This window comes from Corvus brachyrhynchos, unplaced genomic scaffold (assembly GCF_000691975.1).
Source record: "Corvus brachyrhynchos isolate BGI_N302 unplaced genomic scaffold, ASM69197v1 scaffold18, whole genome shotgun sequence".
NCBI classification, from domain to species: Eukaryota; Metazoa; Chordata; class Aves; order Passeriformes; family Corvidae; genus Corvus; species Corvus brachyrhynchos.
This window is the reverse complement of record NW_008246064.1, coordinates 1,381,637-1,396,069: the sequence shown is the minus strand read 5'-3', so window position 1 is coordinate 1,396,069 and position 14,433 is coordinate 1,381,637. Positions and strand designations below refer to the sequence as shown.

At 43.9% G+C, this 14,433-nt stretch overlaps 1 protein-coding gene across 2 annotated transcripts in view; it reads right to left on the bottom strand.

The window, feature by feature from the left end:
- The window catches only part of OBSCN (obscurin, cytoskeletal calmodulin and titin-interacting RhoGEF), a 152,211-nt gene that overhangs the window by 113,040 nt on the left and 24,738 nt on the right, over positions 1 to 14,433 (bottom strand). For both annotated transcript variants that reach the window (XM_017746776.1, XM_017746775.1), the window contains exons 8-15: positions 13,506 to 13,778; positions 10,256 to 10,531; positions 9,230 to 9,387; positions 7,729 to 7,846; positions 3,775 to 4,050; positions 2,389 to 2,664; positions 1,728 to 2,003; positions 336 to 611 (exon numbers count right to left, since the gene is read on the bottom strand). In XM_017746776.1, the coding sequence (XP_017602265.1) occupies positions 336 to 611; positions 1,728 to 2,003; positions 2,389 to 2,664; positions 3,775 to 4,050; positions 7,729 to 7,846; positions 9,230 to 9,387; positions 10,256 to 10,531; positions 13,506 to 13,778 (1,929 nt within the window). The remainder of the gene's footprint in view (positions 1 to 335; positions 612 to 1,727; positions 2,004 to 2,388; positions 2,665 to 3,774; positions 4,051 to 7,728; positions 7,847 to 9,229; positions 9,388 to 10,255; positions 10,532 to 13,505; positions 13,779 to 14,433) is intronic.

Here is a 14,433-nt window from a genome sequence, read left to right as displayed (position 1 = left end):
AGCAGCAGACCAAGGTTTCCTCAGTCTCCTTTCTCCAAGCTCCACTGCTGCTCTTCAAAACTTCCCACTTCTACTTTCAGCTCCCCACCACTGACAGAGGTTGGGTGATAAGATGTGTGAAGCAGATAAACTGAAAATTTTCTAGTGTTTCCAGAGCCAAAAAAAGTTCAGATTTCCCACCTTTACATTGCTACATTAAAAATTAATGTGTCATGTGGCTCACTGGTGTTTCTCCAGGGGAGACAGTGGCTGCACCAAGACTGCTGTGTTGGGAATATCCAGTTTTCCTCTAGGCCACAGGGGTTGGTTCTTCACACCACAAACTGAGCACTCACCAGTTGGTTCCACTTTGAATGTCAGCTTCTGGCCTGCAGCCTCACAGATGTATTCCCCAGCATCCTTCTTCTCCAGCTGCTCTATCACCAGGCGCCGGGATTTGCCCACGGTCTCTATTTTGAATTTCCGAGAGGAAACGAGCAGCTTTCCATCCTTGTACCACTTCACTTGGGTTGCATCCTGCGCCACCTCACACACCAGGGTGGCACTTTCTGTCAGGACAGCCTTCACCTCCTTCTGGACCTTTTCCTGGTTTATAAATGCAGGTTTGGGCTCTGAGCACAGAAAAAGAAGAGGACGATTACTGAGGGGTTAAAATGAGATTAATCTTAAAGACTTCTTTAGACAAGTTAGGAAAATATTTAGGTTGTCACTTGCCAAAACCAATTGTCATCACTGAGCAGTGTCTACCTTTCTGTGGGATGGAGTTGCCACTTGGAAAACCTGGAACTAAGAGCCTAGGAATGGAAAGGACCAAGAGGATCCTTGACATCAACCCTACAGTTGCACGTCACCATGTAAAAATTTATTTAATTCAAACGTTTCCAAAGAACGTCTGTCCTGCATGTCATCAAAAGCTCCCAGATTCCTTTTACTTAAGATCTAGGACACAATAAAGCACTAAGAGTGTCTGGAACAGCCTCTTTGTGCTCTCTTCCACTGCCACAAATGTGACTGTCAAAGAGACAAAGGAAATTTCTCCCTGCAGGGCTCAGGTAAGTCAGGATCATGGCTGGAAAGGTCCCCGCAGTGATTGCAATGTCAAAACTCCATTTAACATCACATGCTTAAAGTAGTTTGGGCACTGTGTAAATCCTCTTCCAAATAATTTCTTGGAATATTTCACAGCAAAGGGGCATTTAGAACCTGGCAGAAGCAGTAAGACATCTCAAAAGGCTGAGATCTTAATCACACACAGCCCCAATTCAGAAGAAGTGCTGTTCACAACCCATTTTGAGATGTGCTGCTGCTGATACTGCAAATGAAAAAAAAAAAAGCCAGCCTCTAAGTCTTCCAAAGTGGGATTGGAAGTCTAAGAAGGAAGGGATTCTTTAATGGTTCTTTCCTTTCAATAGGCTCAATGCACAAGAATCATCCTTTGGGATCCCAGGAATGGGAGAGTTCTGAATAATATGTTGATAATTATTTCTATTATATTTATACCTGCAACTATATTACCTAGACCACCTAAAAATGAGACAGAACTTGTGCCGTGCTAAAACCAAATATTCCTATTTCTACAAATCCAGGCAACAAAGTGCAGAAAAATCAAGTTAACCCTGCAGGTTGCAACAAAACACAGACTATTGCAACTGAGCCATGGTGGAATAGTTATTCCAATTATTGCTTTACTGTCCTCTACTGAATTCTGACAAAGAATCTTCTCCCACCTGAGACATCGATCCTGAAGGTGAGTTTTTGGCCAGCAGCCTCACAGGTGTACTCCCCTGCATCTTTCTTCTCCACCTGACCCACCACCAGACGACGCAATTTGCCCTCCGATTCCACCTTGAACTTCTTGCTGGAGGTGATCAGTTTCCCATCCTTGTACCACTTCACCTCCATCTTCTCCTGGGCCACCTCGCAGCTCAGCGTGGCATTTTCTGATAGGGCAGCCTTCACCTCTTTCTGCACCTTCTCCTTGTTTGTAAACACAACTTCTGGCTCTGGAAAGAGAGGGAACTTCAGAGCTTGGCAACACTATTCAAACTGGGATTTTGGTGAGTTTTTATCTGTTTTATGTTGGTGAGTGAAGACTTTGGGCAGATATCCCACTGCTCTTCATCACAACCCTACTTTGAAATTCACTGAAAATCAGCTGCATTGCAGAGTTCTTTTGATTTCATCAACATGTGGGGATGGAGAGGTGCAATCAATACTTTCCTTTTTATGGCCCTGTTCCTACACAGAGGGATAGCTCCTAAAGGTTTTCAAGGATTCAGTTCCATGTCTTAAAGATATTCTAATGTTTTACATTGAATATATAGAATAATACTAATCTTTCTAAATATTTTAGAAATTGGAAAACTGGGCGAAAATATTTTCTCCCACCTGTGACATCGATCCTGAAGGTGAGTTTTTGGCCAGCAGCCTCACAGGTGTACTCCCCTGCATCTTTCTTCTCCACCTGACCCACCACCAGACGACGCAATTTGCCCTCCGATTCCACCTTGAACTTCTTGCTGGAGGTGATCAGTTTCCCATCCTTGTACCACTTCACCTCCATCTTCTCCTGGGCCACCTCGCAGCTCAGCGTGGCATTTTCTGATAGTGCAGCCTTCACCTCTTTCTGCACCTTCTCCTTTTTGATGAAAGCATCTTCTGCCTCTGCAATTGAGAGTATAAGGGCAGATTTTTAAAACTCACAGACCTCTTCCCAAATGCACACATCAGCCTTTGCATTGTCGTGCTGAAAGTAATTTTCCTTTCACATTCCCTGCCACCATAATCTACTGAATTTGTAACATTTGAATTACATCAAGTGCCAGTGAAGGACTCATTCACTGGTAGTCCAAGACCCAGCCTCAAAGCTGCTTTTGTTTTCACCACTACCTTTCTTCAAAATCTGCAGAAAATAACAAATCCCAAAATCCAGCAGCACTAAAGGTGGATGAGGTCAGTCAGAATTAGGTTTGCTCTAAGAGGACAAGCATTAAACTGCCCAACCAAGCCAAGAGTTGCAGTTTACTTTGCCAACAAAAGCAAAGATAGTGTTGGGAAACAACCTTTGTGAGCCTGTTCTGCGTCTGTAACTTTATTTCCCAACTGCTCTCAAGATGTGTCATCCCAGAACTATGTTTTTCTAATGAATGAAAATTAGCCAGCTCCCATGGTGTTTGCACCATGCCACAATCAAAAATAAATCTAATGTATGAACTCTTCAATTTGCTTTAAATTTATTGAGATCCATCTGAAGGATGTCAAAATTAAATCTGTCCTTGAAAATAGTGTGGTGAAAAGAGCTGGTTTACTCATCTCTTGCTACTGAAAACACTTCTAATATTTCTACCCAGTTGACAGAGGCCATAATAAAAAGGTTTCCTCTAGAATAAAGTCTATTTCAGAAAGGAGTTTCACAAGAGAATGCCTGTGCTCAGATTTGCTGTGTCCTTTAATTCCTCCTGCAATTACTGAATTCTCAGTTTGCTATCAATGCATCTTCCCAAGATTCCCAGGGAAATTCCCCAGTGATCTTCAGCCTGACCTGAGTTTGGGCTACAGAAATCCACTGCATGCTTAATTTCTAAAAACAAAGACAGATCTAACAACATCAACACAATTTCATGAGTAAACCAACACCACTGAAGTCCTGGCTCAGTCACTGCCTGTGGAGATGGAATTTGACAATCCACATAACTTTCCTCCAATTCTTCAGGATGAAAAACAGGCATTTCAATTTTTCAGGATGTAAAACAGGGATGCAGCACATTCTCTCACCTGTGACATCGATCCTGAAGGTGAGTTTTTGGCCAGCAGCCTCACAGGTGTACTCCCCTGCATCTTTCTTCTCCACCTGACCCACCACCAGACGACGCGATTTGCCCTCCGATTCCACCTTGAACTTCTTGCTGGAGGTGATCAGTTTCCCATCCTTGTACCACTTCACCTCCGTCTTCTCCTGGGCCACCTCGCAGCTCAGCGTGGCATTTTCTGATAGTGCAGCCTTCACCTCTTTCTGCACTTTCTCCTTGTGGACAAAGGCATCTTCTGCCTCTGAAATAGGGAAACATGAGGGGGAAAATATGCAAGATATAAGTATCTTGTGTCAAGAAGCTCTTACTTGTATGGGGTGTAGATGCTCTGCAGGGTTTTGGACTTGGCAGTGCTGGTTTTACCATTAGACATGATGATCTTAAAGGCCTTTTCCAACATAAATAATTCAATATTAAACTCTCATAAGTAACACAGCTTCGCAGTTCTATTTATCACATAAATGAAACAATGTACCCTCAAAATATACTCCACGTAATTTTCATCCCTCTCTGACTTCTCTTCATGAATGGCTCAGCCACCTCATTTGCAAATTTCTTATAATGAAGGCAAAGATGAAATTTGCTCTTGTGTCTTTATGATATTTCTACTCCCCACATTTGGAACGAGCCAAATATAGCACACTGATGAGTTTTCACCTCCACTATGACAGTATTTAGAGGATTTTTACCAGGTGTTGCTCAGAAAATATCTTGTAACCCAATCCCAAAGAGAGGACAGACACAGTTCTCAATATGGAAAAGTACTTGATGAACATAACACATAAAACTAGCATATAAAATTTGAAATGTATTTTTATTTCCTAAAAAAACCTGTGATTTTTCAGCAAACTAGCCTCCTGACAGGAGGGTTGGGCTCTGCTCCCAGGCAACAGGGACAGAATGAGAGGAAACAGCCTCAAGCTGTGCCAGGGGGGGTTCAGGTTGGACATTAGGAGGAATTTCCCTAATGAACGGGTCCCAACCTCAGTGATTCTGTGACCCGGGAGGCTCTTAGTTCTCCCTGATTGTGATGCTGAGCCCCTTCCATCCCCTGTGCTACTGCCTTCCTCTCCCCAGTAACTCCCTGCAGCCTCCTGGGGCCTTCCTTGACTCCTCCTGGATGACTTTCTCCTGTCTCCATCACGTCTGTCCTCTGAGTGGCAGCAGCTGCCGGGGAGGGTGAGGAAAAGGGGTAAGCTCAGGTCGAGTTCCTCCACTGCTGACAGTGGCACTACAAATGGTCCTGGGCTGCATCACAGCCTTGCTATGAATATTGCACAGTCCATGGAAAGAGAGATGTCCTGCAGGGAGCAACACGGAGCAGGAATCCAGCTTACGGGCTCTGAATTTGAGCTCCTCTGTTTATATTGGCTGTAGAAGGGGTGTGAGGAGGTGTCATTGTCATTTAGAAGGCACATGGCATATTCTGGGTGATGCAAAACTCCTCAGAGGGACATGTCAGCAGCATTTTGACATCTGAAAGAGCTCCAGCAGACACCAAGATTTGCATTCAAAACTGATTGCAAAAATATAAATATTTCAGCTCCCATCTACAACTCAGAGTATGAATATGCAGAGTGTATTCCATAGGTTATAAAACAAGCCAGTGTCAATGAGGGCTGTATTTAAAACGTCAGATTAGCAGAGCAGGAATATTCCAGACTCATCTCACTTGTCCTTTCCATTCTTGACCTTACACAGTAACCATTTTTATAGTGATAGGAAATGTGACTAAAACATTTAATCAGCTGCCAAAGTGATTTAGACCAGTTGATAATTTCTCTTAGAAACTTATTTTAAATTTAAACAAGTATTCAGGGCAGATGACATTTCCAACCTTAAATGAAACTGGTTAGTGAAGTTTCAGTGGAAGTGAGGAAAAATATTTTCAGGACATGAAACTTTCACTGATTTAAAATATGGATTTCACTGCATACCATAGACCCTGAAATACTGAGATTTCAGAAGCAGCTCTTTTTCTACGTGTCCAACTCAGTCACAAGGTGTGCAGCAGCTGGGTTTTTTTTATATTAAGCCAAAAACTACTGTTTCATCCCAAAACCCAACACTGAGCATCTAACCTTCAACCTGTTCTTAAACAGGGAAGGCTTTGTGCTACCAATGGAGCCCTGGAGTACAGGAACCTCGAAAAGCTTTCCAAGTGCAATGGCAACAGGATAAATTAAGACCCAGAAATCTGCTGCACTTTGGGATAATCTACTAAGAGAAGGATTTCTGCTGCAGAAGAGCCAACCACTCCGAGTACTCATAATCCCTCCTGGCTTTCACACTGGATCATTTTCCAGCCAGTGCTGGACTTGCACGTCGCGTTACAGTTGTTCCCATGAGAAATACAGCAACAGTAGCTAAGGCGGGCACGGGGAGAGCGGTCACATTACCCTGCACCGCCGTGAGCTCACCCGGCTGGAAAGAGAGCTGGAAACCTTCTGTTTCTGAGGCAGACAGCTCCCTCAGAGGGAGAAATTCAAGTGTAAACCACTAAATTTCTGTTGTCCGACGACACCTCTGCAGTAATGCACGAACCACTGTCAGCAACAAACAACGGATTTGGTTTATAACAATTTTTCCTGGAGAAGCTGTGGCTGCTCCATCCCTGGATGTGTTCCAGGACAGGTTGGACAGGGCTTGGAGCAACCTGGGATAGTGAGAGGTGTCCCTGACCATGGCACAGGGTGGAAACATGGTGATCTTTAAGGTCCCTTCCAACTCAAACTGTTCTGCATTTTTATGAACGTCCATATTGACTTTCCTCTGGAAGACACCTCTCAAATATATCCTTACTTATCCTTCCTTCCTTACCCATCCTCCACTGAAACTGGCAGCTCCCTCAGCCAAAGAACGAGCTACATGATAAATGAAAAAGAGCCAAAGTTCCTCAGCTCACACCCCAAGTACCCCTCAGAGGGTGGAGTCAGTAGACTCCAACATAGTTGTTCATCTACACAGCTGATAAAATACCAAACCTCTTTTTGGCGCTATAAGAAAACAGAGGAGACAATTGCTTCCCTGCTCTGATCACCTCTGCATATGAGACAAGAATTTTAATATTGAAGAGGGATTTGGCTGTAAAGACAGTGGATGAATATTAATTTAAAAAATTATGAATATGAATATTAATTAAAAATATGAATATTAATTTTAAAAAAACCCAGCACAAACAAACCCTTTCTTAATATCCAATTCAGAAATGGTCACTCAGAATGTAGCTGATGTCCATGGCTGCCTGGAGCCTGAGATAAAATTCACCAGACATCCTGTAAAGTACACTGAGACCAAAGAAATGATAGAACCATTTAGGATGGAAAAGACTTGGAGGATCATTGACTCCAACTGTTTCCTGAGCACCGCCAGGTCCATTACTGACCATGTCCCCAAGCACCACATCCACACAGCTTTTAAATCCCTCCAGGGATGGGGACTCCACCACTTCCCTGGGCAGTTTGTTCCAATACCTGACAACCTTTTTGGTTAAGAATATTTCTCTAATATGCAGCCTAAACCTCTGGTGGCACTTGAGACCATTCACTCTTGTCCTATCACTTGCAAAAAGAGAGGAAGGAAAACAGTGATTTTCATGGAAGAATACCTTTAACAGGAGGAGGAATATCAGTACAGGTGATCACATAGGAGGAGGTTTTTTAACACAGTGCCTGCTATTGAGAAGTCTTGTTCACTATCTCAGCTGAAGGAGACATACAGGGAGGTGAGGAGCTGATATCAGGATATCTACAGGCCAACTCCAGATCTGCCCAGTCCTACACAACCTCACTGAAATGGCAGCTTAGACCAGCATCAGAAAGAACTTTAACAGAATTTCTGATATTGTGTCAGAGAAAATGGGGGAAAACACCCAGACACAAAGAAAAGCCAATGGAATACAACCTAAAATGTCTCCCACCTGTGACATCGATCCTGAAGGTGAGTTTTTGGCCAGCAGCCTCACAGGTGTACTCCCCTGCATCTTTCTTCTCCACCTGACCCACCACCAGACGACGCAATTTGCCCTCCGATTCCACCTTGAACTTCTTGAGAGGTGTCCCTGACCATGGCACAGGGTGGAAACATGGTGATCTTTAAGGTCCCTTCCAACTCAAACTGTTCTGCATTTTTATGAACGTCCATATTGACTTTCCTCTGGAAGACACCTCTCAAATATATCCTTACTTATCCTTCCTTCCTTACCCATCCTCCACTGAAACTGGCAGCTCCCTCAGCCAAAGAACGAGCTACATGATAAATGAAAAAGAGCCAAAGTTCCTCAGCTCACACCCCAAGTACCCCTCAGAGGGTGGAGTCAGTAGACTCCAACATAGTTGTTCATCTACACAGCTGATAAAATACCAAACCTCTTTTTGGCGCTATAAGAAAACAGAGGAGACAATTGCTTCCCTGCTCTGATCACCTCTGCATATGAGACAAGAATTTTAATATTGAAGAGGGATTTGGCTGTAAAGACAGTGGATGAATATTAATTTAAAAAATTATGAATATGAATATTAATTAAAAATATGAATATTAATTTTAAAAAAACCCAGCACAAACAAACCCTTTCTTAATATCCAATTCAGAAATGGTCACTCAGAATGTAGCTGATGTCCATGGCTGCCTGGAGCCTGAGATAAAATTCACCAGACATCCTGTAAAGTACACTGAGACCAAAGAAATGATAGAACCATTTAGGATGGAAAAGACTTGGAGGATCATTGACTCCAACTGTTTCCTGAGCACCGCCAGGTCCATTACTGACCATGTCCCCAAGCACCACATCCACACAGCTTTTAAATCCCTCCAGGGATGGGGACTCCACCACTTCCCTGGGCAGTTTGTTCCAATACCTGACAACCTTTTTGGTTAAGAATATTTCTCTAATATGCAGCCTAAACCTCTGGTGGCACTTGAGACCATTCACTCTTGTCCTATCACTTGCAAAAAGAGAGGAAGGAAAACAGTGATTTTCATGGAAGAATACCTTTAACAGGAGGAGGAATATCAGTACAGGTGATCACATAGGAGGAGGTTTTTTAACACAGTGCCTGCTATTGAGAAGTCTTGTTCACTATCTCAGCTGAAGGAGACATACAGGGAGGTGAGGAGCTGATATCAGGATATCTACAGGCCAACTCCAGATCTGCCCAGTCCTACACAACCTCACTGAAATGGCAGCTTAGACCAGCATCAGAAAGAACTTTAACAGAATTTCTGATATTGTGTCAGAGAAAATGGGGGAAAACACCCAGACACAAAGAAAAGCCAATGGAATACAACCTAAAATGTCTCTCACCTGTGACATCGATCCTGAAGGTGAGTTTTTGGCCAGCAGCCTCACAGGTGTACTCCCCTGCATCTTTCTTCTCCACCTGACCCACCACCAGACGACGCAATTTGCCATCCGATTCCACCTTGAACTTCTTGCTGGAGGTGATCAGTTTCCCATCCTTGTACCACTTCACCTCTGTCTTCTCCTGGGCCACCTCGCAGCTCAGCATGGCATTTTCTGATAGGGCAGCTTTCACCTCTTTCTGCACCTTCTCCTTGTTTGTAAACACAATTTCTGCCTCTGTAAGAAAACCCCAAGTCACAAACAGCTTTTTGCAGTCATTGTCTCTGGTTTTTAATCAAGTTCCTACTTGCCCCTGACAGGTAATGTCATGAAGGGCCATTAGTGCAAGAAAGCACCTTCAGCCCTATCTTGCTAAGAGCAGTGAATAGCAGTGGGAGTTTTATGGGAATTTTGGGGTAATGTTAAACCTCACAGTTTTAGCACAGATTTGAATGTAGGACTTGGAGCACCAACATGCATTCCTAAACCCTCCTCCTTCTTCTCTCTTCTTCTCTCCCTGTGTCTCTCCAAGCTTCTAGTGAATCAGAAGGGAACAACCCTCATATCCTCATGTCAAGGAACCATTGCTCTTTTTCTGCCTATTTGGGACAATTCCATCGTTCTCCATCTTATCGTGGAATCATGCAATGGTTTGCCTTGGAAGGGACCATCAAGATCATCCTGCCACGGGCAGGGACAACTTCCACCAGACCAGATTGCTCCAAACCCCATCCCACCTGCCCTTGAACACTTCCAGGGATGGGATCTAATCAGAGCTCTTCAAACACCTCCCCCTTCCCTTTTATCCATCCCTCTGCTATGGCCTCACACTATGTTCCTGTGGGAGTTTTTCTGCAGACAAACCAGCTAATTGGGAGAGGAGAAGGAATTTCCATCCTTTCCTATATTTTTTTTTTTGTGGTCACAACCAGTCATGGATGCAGAACTGTGTGTATAAAATATTGTTATGCAAGCTGCCCAAAAAAACCAAATACTATGGCTGAGATCTTTCACCCTGGGGAGATTCTGAGATGATCCTCTGGATGTAAGACACCACTCGAAACAGAATTCGCCTTTATCTTTGGAATTCCTGGCATTTTCTCACCTCTGACTTTGACTTGGAATGTTGTTTTGTCATACTTCGTTTCACAGGTGTAGCTGCCTTGGTCTTGTTGTGTCACCTTCTTGATGATGAGCTTGCGCTGTGTCCCCTGCGAGACGATGGTTGTCCTCTGGTCCTGCTTCACCTCAGTCTGATCTTTCCTCCACACCACGGCCCCGCCCGCAGCTGACACCTCACACACCAGCTCCAGGCTTTCAGAAGGACTGACTGATATTTCTGGAGTCGTTTTGGGCTTGTTGACAAAAGTAACAGCTTCATCTGGAGTGGAAAAGAGGAACGTTTGTGCCTTGATGCAGGTTTATCAGCACAAAGTCAGGATAGAGAAATTATCGATCGTTATTCCATTATCACACACGGTTGATGCCTCTCTGACAGATGGTGCAAACCCCTCTGATCTTCAGATAATTGCTCTCAGTTACAGTGCAATCCCCTTCATCTGCCCTACATCCTCCTGGATCTTTTAAATCAAGCTGAGACACCCTCAAGTTGCTCACACTTCATTTATCACTCCTTGATTCCGATGTCAAGCAAGATCTGGGGGATGTGTATTGATGTCTGAGGGCAGGAACAGCTTTGAAAAGACCTGGGAAGTCTCAGGAAATCTACTTAGAAGTGATGAGGAGCCTTCCTGAAATGTTTCTGAGCCCATTCCTGCAGCTCCTTGTTCATAGTATCAGTCCTACCAGACTAATTCTTCTCAAGGCCAGGGCACATATGGGATAATCTCATTGATAAAATATTCTCCAACTTCATGCTAGGAAAAAGCTCTGAGCAACCTGATCTAGTGGAAGGCATCCCTGCCCATGGCAGGGGGTTGGAAGGAGATGATTTCTAGGGCCCTTTCCAACCCAAACCATTCCATGTTTCTATGAACATAGGAGTCAATAATCTCATATCTTTTGGCTGAAACTGATCCTCCCAGTAGAGAACTCAGAACTGCTCACACAGCTCAGTTGAGGTTCCTGCATGGATAGCTCAGCTCAAACCCAGCTCAGATATAGGCTGTGCAAACACACACAGGGTATTTGTCATGTGGGCAGCAACAATACATCATTTTTACCAATTAAGGTTCTTTGCAAGTGTCTTTGTAAAAGTGAAGGCAGTGAAGACAGAGACCTTGGTGTAAAATGTGAGCAAACCTACTCAACACAGCCTGTCCCTAAGCTAAGGAGCAATACTTGATGGGCATGTCAGGTATTTCAGAGCCTTCTTTCCATCAGGGCAGCCCCGGCCTGGAGAGCAGGCTGCGGGCTGTCACTTAGAGCCAACCTCAGCTCAGTATTGCATTTCTTTCAGCAGCAGCTGCTGCTTTCAGTCACCGAGTATCCCAAGGACAATTGCCATGCCAGGCAAGTATTTCATTAAAATTTGCGCTCATTAGGACTGACCTATTCTTCAACAATTAGCTGGCCAAAGCAGGAGAGTCCCTCCAGAATCCTGCTGTTCAGGGTTATTGGGGTATCTCATTACCCTCAAGGCAGATTGATTCCCTGCCCCAAGACTACCCCCTGAGTCTGCAGTGCTGCTTCTCAGCACTCTGGAAAATTTTTATGGTGACACATGAAACAAGGAGGAAGCTGCCCCGGCTAAGGTGTTGTTAACAGGCTGTAACTCAGTCCTTGCTCATCAAAGGGTTTGTGGCAATGGGACAAGGGATAACAGCTTCAAACTGACAGAGGGAAGAGTTAAATGGGATATTGGGAATAAATTCCTCCCTGTGAGGGTGGGGAGGCCCTGGCACGGGTTGCCCAGGGAAGCTGTGGCTGCCCCATCCCTGGAAGTGTCCAAGGCCAGGTTGGGCAGGGCTTGGAGCAGCCTGGGACACTGGAAGGTGTCCCTGCCCATGGCAGGGGTAGAACTGGAGGACTTTTAAGGTCCCTTCCAACCCAAATCTTCCTGTGATTCTCTGATCTAGCAGATACCAGTTTTCTTTGCCTGATGCCTGATTGCCACGTGATGTTTTGCCACAGGAGTTACAGGTGAGATTCACCCAACCTGCCAATGGCCAGCAAAAAGTTAATACCAAGCTCAGGCAATCCTCTGTACCTGATGCTCAGACAAAGGCATAACTAGAAAAGCTTTAAAATCCATCTTAGACAGCTCTAATCAGACAGTATAAATCAGATTACACAAACTGCCTTTTGAGGGGTCACTTGGGGCAGAGCCTGGTTGGTTCTTTCAGACCAGTTTTTCAATGGGTAAAGTCAGGGACTGGGAATTGCAATCCGAGTGAAATTGCTTCATGTTGGAGACCTGGAGGTGAGATGCAGAGTGAATACCTGAGCAAACACCAGCTGGAAGCAATCCCTCCAGCTCAGTAGATCATGAAGCAATCCCTCAAGACAAGTGCTGTCCTACATTAATCAGCTTTGCTGAGTCTTTAGTTAGCTCATGGACAGCATCACAGTAACCTGGATATTCTGTTACAGGTCACAAGCACTCAGTGGTGACTTCTCTTGAATTGCATTGTACTGCAGCCATGACAGGAGAAGCTTTCAGGAGTTTCAATCTTAAATATAGGACCAGGTTAAAAATTAGGCTCCAGGCACAAGCCCAGAAAACCACTTTTAGAAGAAAAGTTCCCACAAACATGCAAATCAAATCAGCTGAATTTCACAGATATTGAATTTCACAGATGAATTCTTGTGTCATTTTATACTCTGGCTCCATCCTGGGCTGGAATGCAGTGGTGACAAGCATTTCTCTTCTGGGCTTGACCTGACAACCACGTGCTTTGTGTGATGGGCACGTGACACAGACTAATAGAGTCTCTTACAGTACCACAGGGAGTGATCTCTGAGATCACAGTGTCCTTTGGGAATAGCAGGAGATGCTTAACTCTCAAAATCAGGACTTAAACTTGTCAGAGGAGGACAGAGGCCTTTCACAGCAAGACTTTGGACCCCTGACCAAGGTGGTCCTAAGATAAGGCACAGATGAGCTAAAAGAATAAAGGCCAGATGTGGCTGCCAGCTGTTCAGGCAGCATCATGTTTGGATTGTGCTCCAGCCCTAGAAAAACCTTGAGCTGGCTCAAATAAACCACAGCATGATTATATTATTTGCCCATACTCTGGGTTTGCATCAGGATCACAACAAGGGTCAGAATCTCTGAAAGCATTGTGCAACCTTGGCCCAAAAATCTGTCAATTTATAAGGTAGGACAAGTCTAAAGAACAAAATCCTGAGTTTCTCACACAGACTCTGATCCCATACTTGCAGCACAAACTTACCTGAGACCTTTAAATCAAAAGTAAGAGTGTCATCCCCAATTTTGCAGGTGTAAGTTCCTTCATCTTCTTTCGTCACAGCCGAAGCCACAAGCTTGTGCAGTTTTCCTTTGTCTTCCATGGTGAATTTCTTGCTGGCTGAGATTTCCTTCCCATCTTTGTACCACTTCACCATGATGTTGGCCTCGGAGGTCTCAGACACAAACTCAGCCTGTTTCCCAGCGATGGCCTTGATAACTCCTCCGGTTTTCTCTTTGTTTATGAAGTTTGCAAGTGCTGAAACAAACATGGACACAGCTCTGGTAAAGAATTCTGTGCACAGCAATAAAAATGTACATTTACATCTACATTAGGCAGTCATTTATCATAACACCAAATCTATTTAATTAATTATGGATCGAATTACTAGATTTAGATTCCAAAGCAGAAGCAGACAAATTTCCAACCATATTCCTGATTATCCCGTGTCCACAAAGCAGAGCATATAGGCAGCACAAAAGACTGAGTCAAGGAGAGGAAGCCCCAGGAAACAGAGATTTAAAATAATATCTGAGAGGTAAGGAAAGAAATAAACTGGAGGGAAAGCCATGAAGGTTATTCAATCATTGTGTTGTAACCACCTGGCAAGTAAATTGACTCTAAAGGAGGTTAAAATGTAATCTAGATCAATTAAACTACATAAAATTAAAAATCTATATGGATATTTCATAGGACTGAAATGGAAAGAAATTTATGCCCGAAAATTAACTGGAGCATAGAAAATAAACAATAAATCTGGCATCATATTAACATGATGTGAAATAATCAAGTCACCAATTGCCTCAAAGCAAAAAATTCAAACCCCCACCAATATCCAAGCTAAAAATGTGACCCTGAAACCACAGTCCCATCGGCCTTTGGATAATGGAATTAAATTTTTAACAACTTTTTA